Here is a 21,937-nt window from a genome sequence, read left to right as displayed (position 1 = left end):
ACAATGTCACAAACCTCCACCCACAGTTCATCAGGTACTCTGTCTATCAGATCTAGTCCCTTAAATCTATTTCTCACTTCCACTGTATAATCATAAGGAATTTTATTTAGGTCATACCTGAATGGTCTGGTGGATTTCCCTACTTTCTTCAATTTAAGTCTGAATTTGGCAATAAAGAGTTCATGATCTGAGCCACAGTCAGCTCCCAGTCTTGTTTTTGCTGACTGTATAGAGCTTCTCCATCTTTGGCTGCAAAGAATATAATCAGCCTGATTTTGGTTTTGACCATCTGGTGATGTCCATGTGTAGAGTCTTCTCTTTGTTGTTGGAAGAGGGTGTTTGCTATGACCAGTGTGTTCTCTTGGTGAAACTCTATTAGCCTTTGCCCTGCTTAATTCTGTACTCCAAGGCCAAATTTGCCTGTTACTCCAGGTGTTTCTTGACTTCGTACTTTTGCATTCCAGTCCCCTATAATGACAAGGACATATTTTTGGGGTGTTAGTTCTAAAAGGTCTTGTAGGTCTTCATAGAACCATTCAACTTCAGCTTCTTCAGCATGACTGGTTGGGGCATAGCCTTGGATCACTGTGATATTGAATGGTTTGCCTTGGAAACGAACAGAGATCATTTTGTCGTTTTTGAGATTGCATCCAAGTACTGCAAACCCCACGTTCAAGGAGCAGTGGCTGCACGGGCGCAGGTGGGCCGAGAGAAGCTACTCCATATTCAAGGTCAGGAGGGGCGATGTCATCCAAGATAAGGAGCAGTGGCTGCACTTTGTTGGAGCAGCCACGAAGAGATACCCCACATCCAAGGTAAGAGAAACCCAAGTGAGATGGTAGGTGTTGTGAGAGGGCATCAGAAGGCAGACACACAGAAACTGTAATCACAGAAAACCAGCCAATCTGATCACATAGACCACAGCCTTGTCTAACTCAGTGAAACTAAGCTATGCCGTGTGGGGCCACCCAAGACAGGCGATCATGGTGGAGAGGTCTGACAGAATATGGTTCACTGGAGAAGGGAATGGCAGACACTTCAGCATTCTTGCCTTGAGAACCCCATGCACAGTATGAAAAGGCAAAATGATAGGATACTGAAAGGGGAACTCCCCAGGTCAGTAGGTGCCCAATATGCTACTGGAGATCAGTGGAGAAATAACTCCAGAAAGAATGAGGGGATGGAATCAAAGCAAAAACAATACCCAGTTCTGGGTGTGACTGGTGCTAGAAGCAAGGTCCAAATGCTGTAAAAAGCAATATTGCATAGGAACCTGGAATGTTAGGTCCATGAATCAAGGGAAATTGGAAGTGATCAAAAGATGGCAAGAGTGAACGTAGACATTCTAGGAATCAGCGAACTAAAATTGTTCTGGTTGGGTGAATTTAACTCAGATGACCATTATATCTACTACTGTGGGCAGGAGTCCCTAGAAGAAATGGAGTAGCCATCATGCTCAACAAAAGTGTCTGAAATTCACTGTATTACACACTTCCAAATTATGAAAATAGGGGAGCTCACACCTGGATCCTGCAGTGAACATGGTTGGGATCAAGGATTAAGCACCTGTTCTATCACGTAGGGATATGGAAACTAGATGCAGGATGAAAGTTCTCTGCATGTACTTCTCAAAGTCCTTCCCAGCCTCAAGTTTATAAAGATAATTATCTTTAAACATTTAAAGTTATTTATTTCACATTTACATATATAACCCACATAGACTATACTCTTTAAAGTATAATGTAACATGAAAATACACTGTTCTATCATAAGGATAAATAGGGACTTCCCTGGCAGTCTAGTGGTTAAGACTCTGTGCTTCCAATGCAGGGGTGCAGGTTCGACCCCTGGGTGAGGAACTAAAACCCCATGTGCCTTGTGGCACAGGCAAAAAATAAATTTAAAAATTTTTTAAATCATGATTTTTTTTAATAAAAAAAAGATAAAGAGATTTTCCCGGTACATATATTGAATAACAATTCTGTCTCCCAATACCCTGCAACAGCATTATTTCCAGATACGAAAATCTGTATATTTACTATTGTATATCTTAGCTTTCTCTTTTGTTCAATCAGTATACATATCCATGAGCCAGTACCATAGTGTTCAAATTACTACAGTGTTTCAGGTACTATTGTGATATCTGAAAAAAATTCACTATTTAAATCACCAATAGTGCTCGCTTCGGCAGCACATACACAAAAATTGGAATGATAGAGAAGATTAGTATGGCCCCTGCGCAAGGATGACACACAAATTCATGAAGCGTTCCATATTTTTTTTAATGGATTAAGGATCTAAACGTAAGGCCAGAAACCATAAAACTCCTAGAGGAAAACATAGGCAAACCACTCTCTGAAATAGATCACAGCAGGATCCTCTATGACCCACCTCCCAGAGTAACAGAAATAAAAGCAAAAATAAACGAACGGGACCTCAGTTCAGCTCATTTCAGTCGCTCAGTCAGGTCCAACTCTTTGCGACCCCATGAATCACAGCACGCCAGGCCTCCCTATCCATCACCAACTCCCGGAGTTCACCCAAACTCATGTGCATCGAGTCAGTGATGCCATCCAGCCATCTCATCCTCTGTCGCCCCCTTCTCCTCCTGCCCCCAATCCCCCCCAGCATCCGGGTCTTTTCCAATGAGTCAACTCTTTGCATCAGGTGGCCAAAGTATTGGAGTTTCAGCCTCAGCATCAGTCCTTCCAATGAACACCCAGGACTGGTCTCTTTTAGGATGGACTGGTTGGATCTCCTTGCAGTCCAAGGGACTCTCAAGAGTCTTCTCCAACACCACAGTTCAAAAGCATCAATTCTTCAGCACTCAACTTTCTTCACAGTCCAAATTTCACAACCATACATGACCACTGGAAAAACCATAGCCTTGACTAGATGGTCCTTTGTTGGTAAAGTAATATCTCTGCTTTTCAATATACTATCTAGGTTGGTCATAACTTTCCTTCCAAGGAGTAAGTGTCTTTTAATTTCATGGCTGCAATCACCATCTGCAGTGATTTTTGAACCAAAAAAAGTTAAAGTCTGACACTGTGGGACCTAATTAAACTTTAAAGTTTTTTCACAACGAAGGAAACTATCAGCAAGGTGAAAAGACAACCTTCAGAATGGGAGAAAATAATGGGAAACGAAGCAACTGACAAAGAATTAATCTCAAAAATATACAAGCAACTCCTGAAGCTCAATTCCAGAAAAATAAATGACCCAGTCAAAAAATGGGCCAAAGAAGTAAACAGACATTTCTCCAAAGAAGATGGCTAGTTCAGTCATTCAGTCATGTCCGACTCTTTGCAACCCATGAACTGCAGTAAGCCAGGCCTCCTTGTCCACCACCAATTCCAGGAGTCCACCCAAACCCATGTCCATTGAGTTGGTGATGCCATCCAACCATCTCATCCTCTGTTGCCCCTTCTCCTCCTTCCCTCAATCTTTCCTAGCATCAGGGTCCTTTCAAATGAGTCAGCTTTTTGCATCAGGTGGCCAAAATATTGGAGTTTCATCTTCAACATCAGTCCTTCCAATGAACACCCAGGACTGGTCTGTTTTAGGGTAGACTGGTTGGATCTCCTTGCAGTCCAAAGCACTCTAAAGAGTCTTATCTAACACCACAGTTCAAAAGCATCAATTCTTCAGTGCTTAGCTTTCTTTATAGTCCAACTCTAACATCCATACATGACCACAGATGGCTAACAAACACATGAAAAGATGCTCAACATCACTCATTATCAGAGAAATGCAAATCAAAACCACAATGAGGTACAATCTCACGCCAGTCAGAATGGCTGCTATCCAAAAATCTACAAACAATAAATGCTGGAGACAGTGTGGAAAAAAGGGAACCATCTTACACTGTTGGTGGGAATGTAAATTAGTACAGCCACTATGGAGAACATTGTGGAGATTCCTTAAAAAAAAACTCTAAATAGAACTGCCATATGACCCAGCAATCCCAATGCTGGGCATACACACTGAAAAAACCAGAACTGAAAGAGACATGTGTACCCCAATGTTCATCGCAGCACTGTTTATAATAGCCAGGACATGGAAGCAACCTAGATGTCCATTGGCAGACAAATGGATAAGAAAGCTGTGGTACATATACACAATGGAATATTACTCATCAATTAAAAAGAATACATTTGAATCAGTTCTAATGAGGTGGATGAAACTGGAGCCTATTATACAGAGTGAAGTAAGCCAGAAAGAAAAACACCAATACAGTACACTAATGCATATATATGGAATTTAGAAAGATGGTAACAATGACCACATATGCGAGACACTAAAAAAGACACAAATGTATAGAACAGACTTTTGGACTCTGTGGGAGAAGGTGAGAGTGGGAAGATTTGAGAAAATAGCATTGAAACATGTATATTATCATATATGAAACAGATCGCCAGTCCAGGTTTGATGCATGAGACAGGGTGCTCAGGGCTGGTGCACTGGGACGACCCTGAGGGATGGGACGGGGAGGGATGTAGGAGGGGGATTCAGGATGGGGAACACATGTAAACCCATGGCTGGCTCATGTCAATGTATGGCAAAAATCACTACAATATTGTAAAGTAATTAGCCTCCAATCAAAATAAATAAAAAATAATAAAGCACCAATATTCAGTCTATTATATTAGAGTATTTCAGTGAGTCAAGAATTTGATCCATTCAGCTGAATACTTCTGTCTCCACCTCTCTCATTTTTGCAGTTAGAAATTGTCAGACTGAAGTCATCTAAAAATTTTATTCACTCCTACATCTTGTACCGACGCTTGGAAACCTGGAAATGGGGATTGAAATAGCTCATACTCCTTGAGATCATAAAGGTGGGTCCTAATCTGATAGAACTGGCATCCTTATAAGAAGTAGAAGGGACAAAGAGCTTTCTCTTGCACAAGTGCACAGAAGAAAGGCCATCCAAAGACAGAGTGAAAAAGTGCCCAATGCAAGGTAGGAAGAGAGGATTCACCAGAAACCAAACCTAGCAATCACCTTGACCTTGGATATCAGCCTGAAGAACTATGGGAAAATAAATGTCTGTTGTCTAAGCTCGGCAGTCTATAGTATTTTGTTATGACAACACATGCAGACTAAGGTGACAATGATAATGATTAAAAAAAAAAAATCTCGGTCTGGTGAACAGGGACCTGAACTGAACAACCAGATTTCAACTCAGGAAAATCATGTTCCTTCATCCAATTGCCAGATGCAAGTATTTTTCAAACCCAGAGATTTTTGAATTCACATATTCTTGAAGGAAAGTTATGACCAACCTAGACAGCATACTGAAAAGCAGAGACATTACTTTGCCAACAAAGTTCCATCTAGTCAAGGCTATGGTTTTTCCAGTGGTCATGTATGGATGTGAGAGTTGGACTGTGAACAAAGCTGAGCACTGAAGAATTGATGCTTTTGAACTGTGGTGTTGGAGAAGACTCTTGAGAGTCCCTTGGACTGCAAGGAGATCCAACCAGTCCATTCTAAAGGAGATCAGCCCTGGGTTTTCTTTGGAGGGAATGATGCTAAAGCTCAAACTCCAGTACTTTGGCCACCTCATGCGAAGAGCTGACTCATTGGAAAAGACTCTGATGCTGGGTGGGATTGGGGGCAGGAGGAAAAGAGGACGACAGAGAATGAGATGGCTGGATGGCATCACTGACTCGATGGACGTGAGTTTGAGTGAACTCTGGGAGATAGTGATGGACAGGGAGGCCTGGCATGCTGCGATTCATGGGGTCACAAAGAGTCGGACACAACTGAGAGACTGAACTGAACTGAGTTCTTGAATAAGATGTATGCAATATGACCACAAATAGGTGGCATAAATATTCATTCCAACCTTTCTCTGATGGATCTGATACCATTTAGTTTGTGGATAGGAATTCTCAATTCTCTGAAGATACAAATGCTTTCTCAATCAAATATTACTCAAAATACTAACTCAATGTAGTTTTTACCAGACTAGCTTATTGAAACTTAATTTTAAAATGCAAATATGCAAAAATAGACATAGTTCTGATAAAAAATTATCAATGAAGGAATCCTAGGCTTTTCAGATAGTAAAGTATATTCTAAATCAAATGTACACAATTACATTGTGTGTTAAATAGCACATGAATAAAAACATCAGTAGAAGCTAGTGGAGGAATGAATTTGATGCAAACACATGCCATATTTTGGAATACAAAGTTAAGATATCAAAGCCATGGGGAAAAATAATTATGCATCTATAATAATAACAATCTAGAAAAATAATTAAAATATAATCCCTACTTACCTCCTTATATCAAAGGAAAATGTAAGCATAAAATGTAAAGACAAAAAATTGAATGTTGAAAATGTTAAGAATATTTTGACAACATTGAGTTAGACAAATTTAAGATATAGAGGTAAAAAATATTGATAGAATTAATTATGTAAATTATAAATATTTGTACATGCCCAAAAATATTCTTCACTGTATTAAAAAAAATTTTAAAGAAATCACAAGTAGGAAAAATGATAATCCAAACACAGAGTAATAGGGATAATTAGTGTGTCATTCAATCATTAAAATCAGTATGGAAAAGTGTTGGCAATCAAATACAAAAATTCATTAAGAGACAATTCATGAAAAAGGACTACAAATCACTTAAACATGGATGATACTCAAATTCAATTATGTTTATTGAATAGCAATTAAAGTATACAAATGAAACAATTTGTTTAATCACATTTTCATATACCATAAATGTTTATCAAGCACTAGTGGTTCAGCATGCTGTCAAATGTATTTTCTGAAGTGAGGAGAATAGTTTGTTCAAGCTCATAATGGCATTTTTGGAATAACTATGAATATCGACATTTTAAATACATATACCACTTAACTCAACAATTCCGCTTCTAGAAACTCATGCTTAGAAAATTTTTAAAAGACTTCTTTGCAGAATTATTTATTGTAGAAAAAGAGAACAAACTTGAAGAAAACTGGATACCTAAATTTTAGAGACTTTTAAAGAAGCTGAGCAGTATGAGAAAATTAGAATGAGTTAGATCTGTAAAGACTGTATGGAAAGATCTTCAGAAAACTGAGTTGCAAAATGCAAAATTTATACACACATACATATGGGCAAACACACATGAAAATATGCTTCTCTTTGCAAAAAGCATTATTTGAATAATCTTAGAAACAGTATAGTGACTGCATCTGGGAAAACTGGGGAATTCTGATATTGGTTGGACAGGAGGCACATTTTACATGATTCTATTTCTGTAGGTATTCTATTTTTTAACATTTACTATTATACATCGTACTTTCAATTTCCTATAAAATGGAAAATGTTACACTAAATGTTCATATGTAAGCAAATAAAAGTGAATGAAAAGGATAGCATATATAGTACAAAATATTTTAATTAGTACAATAAAAAGTGAGGATAAAAGGTAAGAATCTGGTTACAAAAAATGAGAAAGTAATATAAGTAATGCATGTTAGTTAATTATTTTTGTAATTCTGACCAACAAATTACATATGACTTATTGACTCTCTTTTAAATGAATTTCAACTTTCCAGTTGCAGTGATAAACTAGACAGTAATGTTTACATTCAAGGAGGGAACCTGCTATTAATAACATAAACAAATATTGTATTCTTCAATAAAAACTCATGATAAATTCTTCAGAGAAAAGAAAAGTTTTCATCAAAGCAATAGACTGATATTGAAGTAAATTCCTAGTGTTAAACTACTTTCTCTGTAATGCATAATGCACTTATTTGCTACTTGACCTCACTTTTTTGGTCCAGAGCTTCTTTATAGCATTCATGATCTCAGAACTTCTTAGACTATAAATCAAGGGGTTCAGCATGGGGCTTATGACTGTATAAAACACGCTCAATGATTTGTCAATGGGGAAGGTCTTAGCAGGTCTTGCATACATGAAAATGCAGGGAACAAAGAAGCAGACAACCACAGTGATGTGAGAACCACAAGTCTGGAGGGCTTTCCGCCTCCCTTCCTGACTCAGGTTCTTCAGAGAGTGCAGGATGACTCCATAGGAGACGAGCAAGAGCAGAAACAGAAGAGTGCACATCAGTCCTCCATTGGCCACCTCTAAAATGCCAATGACAAAGGTGTCAGTACAGACGAGTTTCAATAAGGGGAACATGTCACACATAAAGTGATCAATGATATTGGGACCACAGAATGGGAGCCCATAAACAGTGCCAACTTGAACAATTGAGTGCAGAAAACCTCCAACACAGGACACCAGCAGCAGCACAACACACACCCTTTTCCTCATGACAATCAGATAATGCAAGGGCTTACAGATGGCCACATAGCGGTCATAGGCCATCACCAGCAGAAGGGATATCTCAGATCCACCAAAAAAGTGCTCTGTAAACAGCTGGGTCATACAGGATTCAAAAGATATGGTATTTTCCCCAAAGAACAAGTCTGAAATCAATCTGGGGGAAGCAGAAGAGGAATAAACTAGATCTATAAATGATAAACTAGCAAGAAAAAAGTACATTGGTGAGTTCAGTGTCTTACTGACAGCTACAGTCACAACAATAAGCAGGTTGCCCACTACAGTCAAAACGTAGAAGAACAAGAACATAACAAAAAGGACTTTCTGCTCCTTTGGATTCTGTGTGAGGCCCAAGAGGATGAAATAAGTTACATTGTTCCTTGGTTCCATCTAATCTGTATAGGTGCTGTGTTCACATGTTAGAAACGGTGTGCCTACAAAACAAGGGGAAATTTTTAAATGAATTATAATTTTCATCCTTTGTTATAAATTCAATTAAAAGAATGTGTGTGGACAATCTTTCCATATCCAATGTGTTGTTGATATTTTAATTGCCAAGTTGAATAATGTAGAGTTGCTTGCCCTCATGATATAATGCATGACTAGGGATCAGATAATTCCGACCCTGTATTAAGTTATAAGGATATTCACAGAAGTTAAGAGTCACGGTACAAGGATATATCAATCAAAATTAGAATCAGAGAAGAATTTCCAGAAGAATTAATGCTTTAGCTGAGTTTTTTTTTTAATGAATTAGCAAGAAAGGACAGGAATGGACTCCAGTGAAGTCACAAAGTGTAAAAGAGAGACTCACTTAAGGTAATTAACATAATCAATGTGAGTAGATCAAATCATGAAAAGAAGGTTTCTGTCCTGAATTGTCCCAGATCTCACTGATACTTCTCAGGTCTTTAAGTGGATATTTCCCTTTTCCTGACCAATAAACACTGCAACAGCCTAATTTTGTGCCTCCAGACCCTGTGTTTCACCTAAGTTTCAAATTATATATCTCTAATTATGGACATCCAATTTAATCCAATTTAATATTTGTAAACTCTGGGAGTTGGTGATGGACAGGGAAGCCTGGCATGCTGAGGTTCATGGGGTCGCAAAGAGTCGGACACGACTGAGCAACTGAACTGAACTGAACTGAACTAATATTTATAATACAAACTTTTTTATTCTCCACAATAAATGTAGGCATTTCTATATAAAATTTGAAGAATTATTACCTATTTATCTTGCTAAATGGTATAATTTTCCATGTTATTGCTCAGATAAAAAATTTCAGTTCTCTTCACTTATTTTTCACTGTCATAAAAATTAAACAAATCCTATTGACTCCTTTCAAAATATATCACAAATTGCAATCCCTTCTATTTTTTTCTGCTATACTTTTTTTTATTGTTATTATTCCTGGTCCACTGTGATAGCCTGCTACCAAGTCTCTCCATGTTTATTCTGGCCTCCAAAAATTGGTTCTCCTGAAGCAGTCCAAATTGTCCTTTTCAGTCTTTTTCTGCTGATATCACTCTGCTGCTCAAAAGTGTTGCAGTATATCCCAATTATGCAGTCATAGTTTAACATATCACATTTAATATTTATAGTAACATGGACTACAATCCCTGCATCATAACTGAAAACACTAAGGCTCAGAACATTTATTTCATTTTCCCAAAGTCACACATTTTTAAGTGCTATACCTGCAATTGAATCTAAGTTTCATTTATTTCAAAGTAAGTTAATTTATTTCATAATAAATTGTCACTCAATTGATAAGCTGTCTCCCAGTATTTTCCATTAGTCTTACCTTGTGGAGGCTTGTTCACAATCTGAAGAATGAGTTTTAACTCAATGTAAGCCCTGGAATTCTTTCATCCAGTATGACAGTAGAGGGCAAAGGATGTCTTTATACTTGAGGATAAAACTATGTCATTTGACTGTTCATTTTCTAAATGGATGCTTCTCCTTATTCAGAGGGTCATTTTTATATGCAGTGTAGATTGTTTGAAAAGAATTCCATGAGTACACAGAAAAACAAAGGTGTATCACATTAGGAAATTTATCAGAATGGCCAACAAATCCTATATAAACATAGGAAGATAGCAACTAGTCATTTCCTAGGGAAATTTTTCATAAGTAACCTCTTTCCTAATAACATTAAAAAGAAAAATAGCATTTGATTGTTTAGCCCTTCTCACTCTGTCACATTGACATGGCCAGATTGTATTTTTTTAAATCTAAGAAAAGACCTCCTGAAGAATTGATGCCAGTTACTAAGTGGATAGCCTTTTCTTCGACTTAAGAATGATGACCGTGAAACATTCCATCCCTTCCAGTTGCAATTATTATTGAATCTTAGATTTGGAATGTGTCCAAGACTGATTCTTGCTTAATTAATTAGTGGGATTTTCCACAAAGTTTTTAAAGAACATCTATATGTAAAGATATTAATAGGCCAAATCACATAATTCATGTCAGAAAAGTGCAACATGGGGAAAAAACAATGCTTAAGATCTCTATCAGATGGCTACCAATCAAAAATAAAATATCAACCCAGTCATTTTGCTTCAGTGAGCTTATTTGTTGTGTATTTCCCAACCCGCAATAGCAAGATTTTCTTTACTTTTGCTTAATACTCAATTTAATCACCATAAAATTTGATTACAAATGTGAAAATTATATCAAAAGACACAAATATATTAAAATTGTAGATATAAAGCTAATAATTTCAACAATTAGTAATTTTTTTTAAAAAGTAGGGCACCTCTGTAATGCTAGCAACTGTACTATAAGAGAGGACACAGCAATTAATGAAAATGGGCTAAAATCAGTAAAAGTTTCTTTTTCCTGCATTCCTTTATTTATTTTCTCATAATAAAGTTAGACAAAGAAAGAGACATTAATTGTAGTTGTATTCATGGTTTGTAATATAAGAAATACTGGTAATATAAAAGTACTGCATAGAAAATAAGAGGAAGAATTCTACTATGAGTAATGTAATCAGAGACAGTCTTTCTTAAAAAGTGATGCTTAAACTGAGATTAAAAGGAAAGGAAATGGCTACCTTTAGAAGCACTGTTACAGAAAGCAAAACTAAATAAAAATTAGTAACAAAATTATCTCAGTTCAGAAAACAGAAGCTATACTTAGGAAAATCTAAAATTTCCATGCCAGTACTATGTTAGAAAGGACTTGTGAGAGTGTGACCATTTGTCTTCTTCAAGATTTTAATGTAGAAGTTTTAAAGCTTTAATGTTGAGGAAGATGTTAACAATGGATCTGTCACATGTGGACTTACTATGTCGTGGTACATTCCTTCTGGTGGCATCATACAGGAGACAGCGATAAGGATCATCCACAAGAAAAAGAAATGCAAAAAAGCAAAATGGCTGTCTGAGGAGGCCTTACGAATAGCTGTGAAAAGAAGTGAAACAAAAGGCAAAGGAGAAAAGGAATGATATACCCATCTGAATGTAGAGTTCCAAAGAATAGCAAGGAGAGATACTAAAGCCTTCCTCAGTGATCAGTGCAAATAAACAGAGGAAAACAATAGAATGGAAAAGACTAGAGATCTCTTCAAGAAAATTAGAGATACCAAGGGAACATTTCATGCAAAGATGAGCTTGATAAAGGACAGAAATGGTATGGACCTAAGAGAAGCAGAAGATATTAAGAAGAGGTGGCAAGAATACACAGAAGAACTATGCAAAAAAGACCTTCATGACCAAGATAATCACAATGGTGTGATCACTCACCTAGAGCCAGACATCCTGGAATGTGAACTCAAGTGGGCCTTAGAAAGCATCAATGGCATTGAAACATGTATAATATCATGTATGAAACAAGTTGCCAGTCCAGGTTCGAAGCACAATACTGGATGCTTGGGGCTGGTGCACTGGGACGACCCAGAGGGATGGTATGGGGAGGGAGGAGGGTTCAGGATGGGGAACACATGTATACCTGTGGCGGATCCATTTCGATATTTGGCAAAACTAATACAACATTGTAAAGTTTAAAAATAAATTAAATTAAAAAAAAAAAAAAAGAAAGAAAGCATCACTACAAACAAGCTAGTGGAGGTGATGGAATTCCAGTGGAGCTATTTCAAATCCTGAAAGATGATGCTGTGAAAGTGCTGCACTCAATAAACCAGGAAATTTTGGAAAACTCAGCAGTGGCCACAGGACTGGAAAAGGTCAGTTTTCATTCCAATCCCAAAGAAAGGCAATGCCAAAGAATGCTCAAACTACCACACAATTGCACTCATCTCACACGCTAGTAAACTAATGCTCAAAATTCTCCAAGCCAGGCTTTAACAATACGTGAACTGTGAACTTTCAGATGTTCAAGCTGGTTTTTGAAAGGGTAGATGAACCAGAGATCAAATTGTCAACATTTGCTGGATCATCAAAAAAGCAAGAGAGTTTCAGAAAAACATCTATTTCTGTCTTATTGACTATGCCAAAGCCTTTGACTGTGTGGATCACAATAAACTGGGGAAAATTCTGAAAGAGATGGGAATACAAGAGCACCTGACCTGCCTCTTGAGAAATCTGTATGCAGGTCAGGAATCAACAGTTAGAACTGGACATGGAACAACAGACTGGTTCCAAAAAGGGATAGGAGTACATCAAGGCTGTATATTGTCACTCTGCTTAGTTAACTTATATGCAGAGTACATCATGAGAAACGCTGGGCTGGATGAAGCACAAGCTGGAATCAAGATTGCCAGTGGAAATATAAAAAACCTCAGATACACAGATTACACTACTCTTACTGCAGAAAGAGAAGAAGAACTAAGGAGCCTCTTGATGAAAGTGAAAGCGGAGACTGAAAAAGTTGGCTTAAAGCTCAACATTCAGAAAACTAAGTATCTGATCCCATCACTTCATAGCAAATAGATGGGGAAACAGTGGAAACAATGGAAGACTTTAGGTTTTGGGGCTCCAAAATCACTGCAGATGGTGACCGCAGCAGTGACATTAAAAGGCTCTTACTCCTTGTAAGAAAAGTTATGACCAACCTAGAAAGCATATTAAAAAGCAGAGACATTACTTTGCCAACAAATTCCGTCTAGTCAAAGCTATGGTTTTTCCAGTAGTCATGTATGGATGTGAGTGTTGGACTATAAAGAAAGCTGAGTGCTGAAAAATTGATACTTTTGAACTCTGGTGTTGGAGAAGACTCTTGAGAGTCTCTTGGACTTCAAGGAGATCCAACCAGTCCATCCTAAAGGAGATAAGTCCTGGGTGTTCATTGGAAGGACTGATGTTGAAGCTGAAACTCCAATATTTTGGCCACCTAATGTGAAGAACTGACTCATTGGAGAAGACCCTGATGCTGGGAAAGATTGAAGGTAGGAGGAGAAGGAGACAACAGAGGATGAGATGGTTGGATGGCATCACCGACTCAATGGACATGAATTTGAGTAAGCTCTGGGAGTTGGTGATGGTCAGGGAAATCTGGCATACTGCAGTCCATGGGATCATGACTGAGCAACTGAAATGGACTAAACTGACATTCCTTCTATTTCCGACTTGGTGAGAGTTGTTTATGAAGAGATGTTTAATTTTTATATGATCATGATCAAACCAAGGAGAAATTAAGAAAATAGTTTCACTTACAAAGCACCAAGAAGAACAAAATATTAAGAGCAAACTTAACCAATGAGACAAAAGTCTTGTAAACTGAAAATCACAAAATGTTACTCAAAGTATTAGTAGAACACACACATATATGGGAAAACATTTATGATCTATAATATTAATAGTATTTAGATGTTAATATTACTTCAAGAGATCTAAAGATTCAGGACACTCCCTATCAAAACCAAAAATGTTTTTTGCAGAAGTAAAAAAATTCATGACAAAATTCATATGGAATATTAAGGACTTCAAAATTGCCAAAACAGTTTTGAAAAGGGAGAAATTTGGAGGTCTCATAATTCCTGATTCTAAAACATACTACAAAGCTACAGTAATCACAGCACTAGTATCGGGATAAAGATGGACAACAGACTAATGAGTAAAAAGAGCCTAGAAATAAACTTTTGTATATGTCCCAGATAATTTTCAATTGCCGAGAGTATTTTATGGGAAAAGGATATAATATGACATTGAGTGAAAAAAGAGACAGTCACAAAAAAACAAATATTGTATGATTCCACATGAAAGTGAAAGTGAAGTCTCTCAGTCATGTCTGACTCTTTGCAACTCTATGGACTGTAGCCCATCAGGCTCCTCCATCCATGGGATTCTCCAGGCAAGAATACTGGGGTGGGTTGCCATTCCCTTCTCCAGGGGATCTTCCCGACCCAGGGATCAAATCCACATCTCCCTCATTGCAGGCAGACACTTTAACCTCTGAGCCACCAAAGAATCAAATCATAGACCAAAAGTAGAATGGTGGTGGCCCACAGGTCAGTGATGGAAAATGGAGAATTTTGTTTAATGGTTTTAGAATTTCATTTGAGTAGTTGAAAAAGTTCTGGATATAGACAGTGGTAATATTTGCATAACAATGAGAACTAACTTAATGGCCACTTTAAAATGATTAAAGTTATGAATTTGATTATGTATATTCAGCCATAATTTAAAAAGTAAATTTATGAACTAAGGTGACCTCATTATTTGATTTATGATATGAACATAGAGTATAGCATGATAGCCCAAAGTAAAGGCAAATATCATTGGCCTCAGATACATCTGGGTAATTTAAGAGGTAAATATGTCAATACAGTGACAAAACTACTGAAGGAAAATTGTTATTTTTAAATTTTTATTTTAATTTGGAGCAATCATGCTTGCATGCTCGGTGGTTTCAGTCATGCCCACTCTGTGTAAACCTGTGGACTGTTGCCCGCCAGACTCCTCTGTCCATGGGATTTTCCTGATAAGGATATTGGACTGGGGGTGCCGTGCCCTCCTCCATGGGATGTTCCCATTCCAGAGATCCAGCCCTCATCTCCTGTAGCTCTTGCACTGCAGGCGGATTCTTTAGCGCAGAGCCACTGGGGAAGCCCATATTAGAGTACAGTGTTTGGCAATGTGCTAGTTTCAGGTGTACAGCAAAGTGAGAGTTACACATATACATGTATCCACTCTTTTTCAATTTCTTTTCCCATTTAGTTTATTACAAAATATTGAGTAGAGTTCGCTGGGCTATACAGTAGGACTTGTCATAATCTATGTCAAATATGTGGTGATTTAGTTGCTAAGTCATGTCCGACTCTTGGGATACCATGGACTGCAGCTCACTAGGCTCCTCTGTTCCTTGGGATTTCCCAGGCAAGAATACTGGAGTGGTTTGCCATTTCCTTCTCCAGAGGATCTTCCCAACTCAGGGATGGAACCTGGATCTCCTGTACTGTAGGTAGATTCTCTACAGACTGACCTACCAGATGTATTTGGGGAATCTCTGGTGGCTCAGTGGTAAAGAAACCACCTGCAATGCAGAAGACACAGGAGACGTGGGTTCCATCACTGAGTTGAGAAGATCCCTTGGAGGAGCGCATGGCAACTCACTCTAATATTCTTGCCTGGAAAATCCTATGGACAGAGGAGCCTGGTGGGCTACAGTCCATACGGTCATAGAGTTGGACATGACAGACGTGACTGAGCATGAGCAGGAGTGTGGATTTGTCAACTTTAAATTTTTTTGTAATCAATTCAACAAATATGGAGTACCTACATGAGCTAACACTTTCAGTTTCACCATAGGCTAGGCGTTGTTCTAAGTACTCAGGATGCATCAGAAAACAAAGACAAAAAAAGAAGAATGCGGGGAGCAAGAAGGAAACGAAACCCAAACTATTTTGGAGTTTCAAAATCAGATTTTAGATGCAAGTTAGCAAACATATTTCAAGGATTTTTGTGCTCCTCCAGAGTAGTGCAGATTGCCTGCTTTTGCAAGGGAAAGAGAGGATTTTATGACATGAAACTTCCCCCCCTACAAAGCAGTGGGAATACACACTACAGATTGTATTTCAATTCCATGCTGCAAACAGAGATGCCAAAGTGACTGATGAAACACTGATTGGAATGAGTTTACCCTCCGAGTAACAGGGAATAATTTATGCTACATGGAAGAGTGATGACTTAAATAGACATTGTAATGACTTGAAATAAATAAATATATTTGCATTTCAAAAGAACAAAATCTCTAGAACTGTATCTTAATGGCTTCTCTCTTTTTTGATTGTTAACTAGATTTTATTTGTTGTTTTGTTTGTTTGTTTATTGTTCCTGGTTGTGCCATGTGGCTTATGGGATCCTAGTTCCTTTACCAGGGACTGAAACCCTGACCTTTGTCAATGAAACCAGGTAGTCACAACCACTGGACTGCAGGAAATTCCCGAATACTAATTCTGATAGAAATTAGAGTTCAACTGACAGCTGAGCAATGCAGAAATCTTAATAGTCTTTATAATGGTAAATAATTCTCAGCCTGGATCTTTCCTCTGAGTGCCTATATTTCAAAATCAACATAATTTTGATAAGTAGTGTTCAGTTGTCCCCAATCATAAACTTTTTCTCTTTTCCATTTTAAAGAAAAACTCATTGTATATTGTTATAGACTCACTTTCTCATTCCAGAAATTCCTTATAACAATTTCACCTCTAAATTACTGAGTATGCAAGCTTAAGAAATTTAGCAAAGAAGTTATCATGATATGAAATGTAGCCAGGACTTGGGAACAGGTACACAAATAAGCAAACACAAAGATTAAGATGACCAGAGTGATGTGAGAGACACAGGCAGAGAGGACTTTGCCTCTCCCCTCCAACAGATACGTCTCTAGGGAGCACAAGATGACCACACAGGAGGCCTTCAAGGGAAAGTATTTAACAGGCAAATGAACACACTGCTGGTAGCAACAGAGACCAAGCGTGTGAGCATCCATGCAGACAAGTTTCATAAAGAATTTGTCACACATTAACTGTCCCTAACCCTAACCCTAACCCTAACCACAGACAGGCAGCTGCACTGTGAAGAGAATCTGGGTGGTTCCAAGGACAAACCCTCTAGCTCGTGTTACTGGAAAGAGGAAGCCACATCTCTTTCACTCACGATGGTTTCACAGCACAGGGTTTTGCAGATGGCCACACAGTGCTTATTGTAATCACGATGGGCAGAATGATCTCATCAGAGACAAAAGATGTTCAGCAAAGATTTGAGTTCTGAACTGAATGAAAGAGAAGGGTTTTTTTGCTTTTTGTTTTTATTTTGTTTTTACAGCAGTGTCAGCCAGCATTTTAGGTGTCATAGCTGAAATACAATAGTGATCTACAAGGAATAAGAAAGCGATCTACAAGAAACACAAACAGGAACTCTAAACTCTACCCAAGCTTACAATAGGTGACTTGTTCACTGAAGATGCGTATTATGGCACCTAAATAACAACTTTTTAAACTCTTCCTAATTTCACCTTCCTATGGTGAATCTTATTGAAAGAACTGCCTGAACATTTTTTTGTGACTAGCCTCTTTTAAATTTAACTTATTTAACTTTAGTTTTAAACTATATCATTTATTTTATTTACATTAAATTTATCGTTAATTTTTAATAATTTTGAAATAGAAATATGTAAGTCTAGGCATATTTGTGAAAATCAATAGAAATGAGAGACTGCTAGTCTCCTCACAGATCAAAATATGTTACATATTATGGCAATTATGTGTCAACCTGCACATGAATAAAGAGATTAGTGAAACAGAAGAGTGTCAAATTGGGTCCAAATACATTGGGATTTCAGGATATAATAATCATTATTTAAGGCAATGGCACCCCACTCCAGTACTCCTGCCTGGAAAATCCCATGGATGGAGGAGCCTGGTAGGCTGCAGTCCATGGGGTCGCTAGGAGTCGGACATGACTGAGCGATTTCACTTTCACTTTTCACTTTCATGCATTGGAGAAGGGAATGGCAACCCACTCCAGTGTTCTTGCCTGGAGAATCCCAGGGATGGGGAGCCTGGTGGGCTGCCATTTATGGGGTTGCACAGAATCGGACACGACTGAAGTGACTTAGCATAGCATAACATTTCAAAATAATGGCCAAAGATAATCATGTAACTATTTTTAAAAATCATAAAATATTGAGAAACCACTAGAATTGCAATCCCAATTTGATTGAAATTGCAACTCTTATACCAAAATAAATTTGAGATGAATCAAAAATTTTAATATAGATTAAAAATGCTTTAAAAATTGAAATTTGAGATGAATCAAAATTGAAATTGCAACTCCTATACCAAAATAAATTTGAGATGAATCAAAATTTTTAATATAAGATATAAAAATGCTTTAAAAATTAAACATTGAAAAAAAATTTAAGAATATTTGACACAAGTGGAATGGGAAAAATCTTTCTAAGCAAGGTAAAAATTTTTTTAATTTGAATACCAAATGTAAAACAATTACATGCAAAAAGCATTCTACATAGTTTAAAAATTTAAAAACATATAACCAGAAAATATTCACTACACATGCAGTGGTAAAAGTGATCTTTTCTTTAGTATATAAATATCTCATAAAATTCAGTATGGAAAAGATTAACCATTGAGTTAAATAGAAAAAAGTTGAATGAATATAAGTATATAATTTTTGTATTTATATACACATAAATACACACAAAAATAATACAAATCAAAATAAACATATGGCTAATTACTTTACAATATTCTATTGGTTTTGCCATACATCAACATGAATCTTAGCCTCTAATTAAATAAATAAATTTAAATTTTAAATAAATAAATAAATAAACATATGGAAAGATAATCAAATTCAATTATATCAAAAGAGTTGTGGTTAAAGTATGAGTTACTTTAATCAGATGTCATAAATACTTATCAGGTACTGGTCATTGAGATGTGGACAAAAGAATTCTCATAGAATGGACAGGACTGTAACTATTTAAACAACGTCAAGTATGGTAGCTTGGCAATAGCTACAAAAATCAACATTTGTACAAAAAAAATCAACGTTTTTAATGCCTATATTACCTGATTAAATATCATAGGAATAATCCTATGCTTATTAATTCATATTTGCACATATATAAAATATGTATTTATTGGAATATTATTTGTTATAAAAAAGTTTAGCAACCACATGAAGAGAAATGTGCATATTAATTTTGTATAAATTTATAAGAATTTTGTACCATAAGAAAAATTAAGATATATATATATGTTAAGATAAGATATATATATATAGATATATAGATATGGACTTGGGCTTCCCAGGTGGCACAGTGGTAAAGAGTCCATCTGCCAATGCAGGAGACGCAGAAGACACAAGATTGATCCTGGATTGGGAAGATCATCGGCAGTAGGAAATGGCAACCCACTTCAGTATTCTTGCCTGGGAAACGTCATGGACAGAGGGATCTGGCAGTCTACAGTCCATGGTATCTCAAACAGTCAGAAACTATAAGTGACTGAGCATGCATGCACAAAATATATGGACTGGTATGGAAACATATTCAAGATATTGAATAGTAAAAGCAAGTGTTATATATATTGAAAGAAACAAATACATGTATGTTAATTACATTTGCATTTGCAAAGATTATTACAAGATGAAAAGAAACAAATTTAAGGCCAACAATTAGGGCTGGAAAATGCTGAGAAAAAAATAGCAAATTCATTTGACACTTCATACCATATTGTTTGGTTTCCATTACTGCTGTTTACTAATATCTGTTTTACTTCACTTCTTGTAAACAGGAAAAGCATTAAGTTAAAAATCTTGTGTATAATGCAAATGAAATATAGTAATGAAGGCAATATATATAGAATTAAATACTTTAAATTGTATAAATTAAAAGTTCATTTACATGATAAGAATCTAAATAAAAGTGAATCTGTCCTGAAAAAGAGATGTTGTTGCTTTCAGTCTCTAAGTCATGTCCAACTCTTTGTTACCCCATGAACTGCAGCATCATTTTTACTTTTTTTTCATGAAAAAGAGTAAAAAATATAAATCCATGAATTGGTTGGGCTTCCCAGGTGGCTCTAGTGGTAAAGAACCCAGTAGCCAATGCAGGAGACATAAGAGATGCCAGTTCGATCCATGGTTTGGGAAGATCCCATGGAGGAGGGCATGGCAACCCACTCCAGTATTCTTGCCTGGAGAATCCCATGAGCAGAAGAGCCTGACAAGTTACAATCCATGGGGTCACACAGAGTCAGACATGACTGAAGCGACTTAGAACACATAAACTGGTATAAAATCAGTGTACTTTCTCATGATTTCATTCAGTTCAGTTCAGTTCAGTTCAGTCGCTCAGTCGTGTCTGACTCCTTGCAACCCCATGAATCACAGCACACCAGGCCTCCCTGTCCATCACCAACTCCCACAGTTCACCCAGACTCACGTCCATCGAGTCAGTGATGCCATGCAGCCATCTCATCCTCTGTTGTCCCCTTCTCATCCTGCCCCCAATCCCTCCCAGCATCAGAGTCTTTTCCAATGAGTCAACTCTTTGCATCAGGTGGCCAAAGTACTGGAGTTTGAGCTTTAGCATCATTCCTTCCAAAGACATCCCAGGGCTGATCTCCTTTAGAATGACTGGTTGGATTTCCTTGCAGTCCAAGGGACTCTCAAGAGTTTTCTCCAACACCACAGTTCAAAAGCATCAATTCTTCAGCGCTCAGCCTTCTTCACAGTCCAACTCTCACATCCATACATGACCACAGGAAAAACCATAGCCTTGACTAGACAGACCTTTGTTGGCAAAGTAATGTCTCTGCTTTTGAATATGCTATCTAGGTTGGTCATAACTTTCCTTCCAAGGAGTAAGTGTCTTTTAATTTCATGGCTGCAATCACCATCTGCAGTGATTTTGGAGCCCAAAAAAATAAATTCTGACACTGTTTCCACTGTTTCCCCATCTATTTGCCATGAAGTGATGGGACCAGATGCCATAATCTTCGTTTTCTGAATGTTGAGCTTTGAGCCAACTTTTTCACTCTCCTCTTTCACTTTCATCAAGAGGCTTTTTAGTTCCTCTTCACTTTCTACCATAAGGGTGGTGTCATCTGCATATCTGAGGTTATTGATATTTCTCCCGGCAATCTTGATTCCAGTTTGTGCTTCCTCCATCCCAGTGTTTCTCATGATGTACTCTGCATATAAGTTAAATAAGCAGGGTGACAATGTACAGCCTTGATGAACTCCTTTTCCTATTTGGAACCAATTTTCCCATTTAGTTTATTACAAAATATTGAGTAGAGTTCCCTGTTCTATACAGTAGGACTTGTCATAATCTATGTTAAATATGTGGTGGTTTAGTCTTAAGTCATGTCTGACTCTTGCGATACTATGGACTGCAGCCCACTAGGATCCTCTGTCCATGGGATTTTCCTGGCAAGGATACTGGAGAGGGGTGCCATGCCCTCCTCCACGAGATCTTCCTGACCCAGGGATCCAGCCCACATCTCCATTAGCTCTTGCTTTGCAGGCGGATTCTTTACCACAGAGACACCCGGAAAGCCCGTATTAGGATATAGTGATTAGCAATGTCTACATTGCTACAATTATCTACATTGCTAAAAAAAATGACTACAGCAAAGTGACTGAGTTATACATATACATGTATCTACTCTTTTTCAAATTCTTTTCCC

General features: G+C 37.4%; 1 protein-coding gene and 1 non-coding gene across 2 annotated transcripts; one reads left to right on the top strand and one right to left on the bottom strand.

The window, feature by feature from the left end:
- Positions 1 to 2,175: 2,175 nt before the first annotated feature.
- Positions 2,176 to 2,280, top strand: LOC112441693 (U6 spliceosomal RNA). The gene has a single exon (XR_003029554.1). It is a non-coding gene; the product is annotated as a U6 spliceosomal RNA (small nuclear RNA).
- A 5,484-nt stretch (positions 2,281 to 7,764) lies between these two features.
- On the bottom strand, positions 7,765 to 8,694 carry OR4A47V (olfactory receptor family 4 subfamily A member 47V). The gene has a single exon (NM_001390208.1). The coding sequence runs from the start codon at positions 8,692 to 8,694 to the stop codon at positions 7,765 to 7,767; it is 930 nt and encodes a 309-aa protein (NP_001377137.1).
- Between the last annotated feature and the right edge of the window lie 13,243 nt (positions 8,695 to 21,937).

This window comes from Bos taurus, chromosome 15, assembly GCF_002263795.3.
Source record: "Bos taurus isolate L1 Dominette 01449 registration number 42190680 breed Hereford chromosome 15, ARS-UCD2.0, whole genome shotgun sequence".
Lineage (NCBI taxonomy): Eukaryota > Metazoa > Chordata > Mammalia > Artiodactyla > Bovidae > Bos > Bos taurus.
Note: the sequence above shows the minus strand (reverse complement) of the source record. Positions and strands in the feature narration are given on the sequence as shown.

Bases quoted from the DNA above. Each gene is read 5' to 3' on its own strand.
- OR4A47V (NM_001390208.1), bottom strand. From the start codon at position 8,694: ATGGAACCAAGGAACAATGTAACTTATTTCATCCTCTTGGGCCTCACA.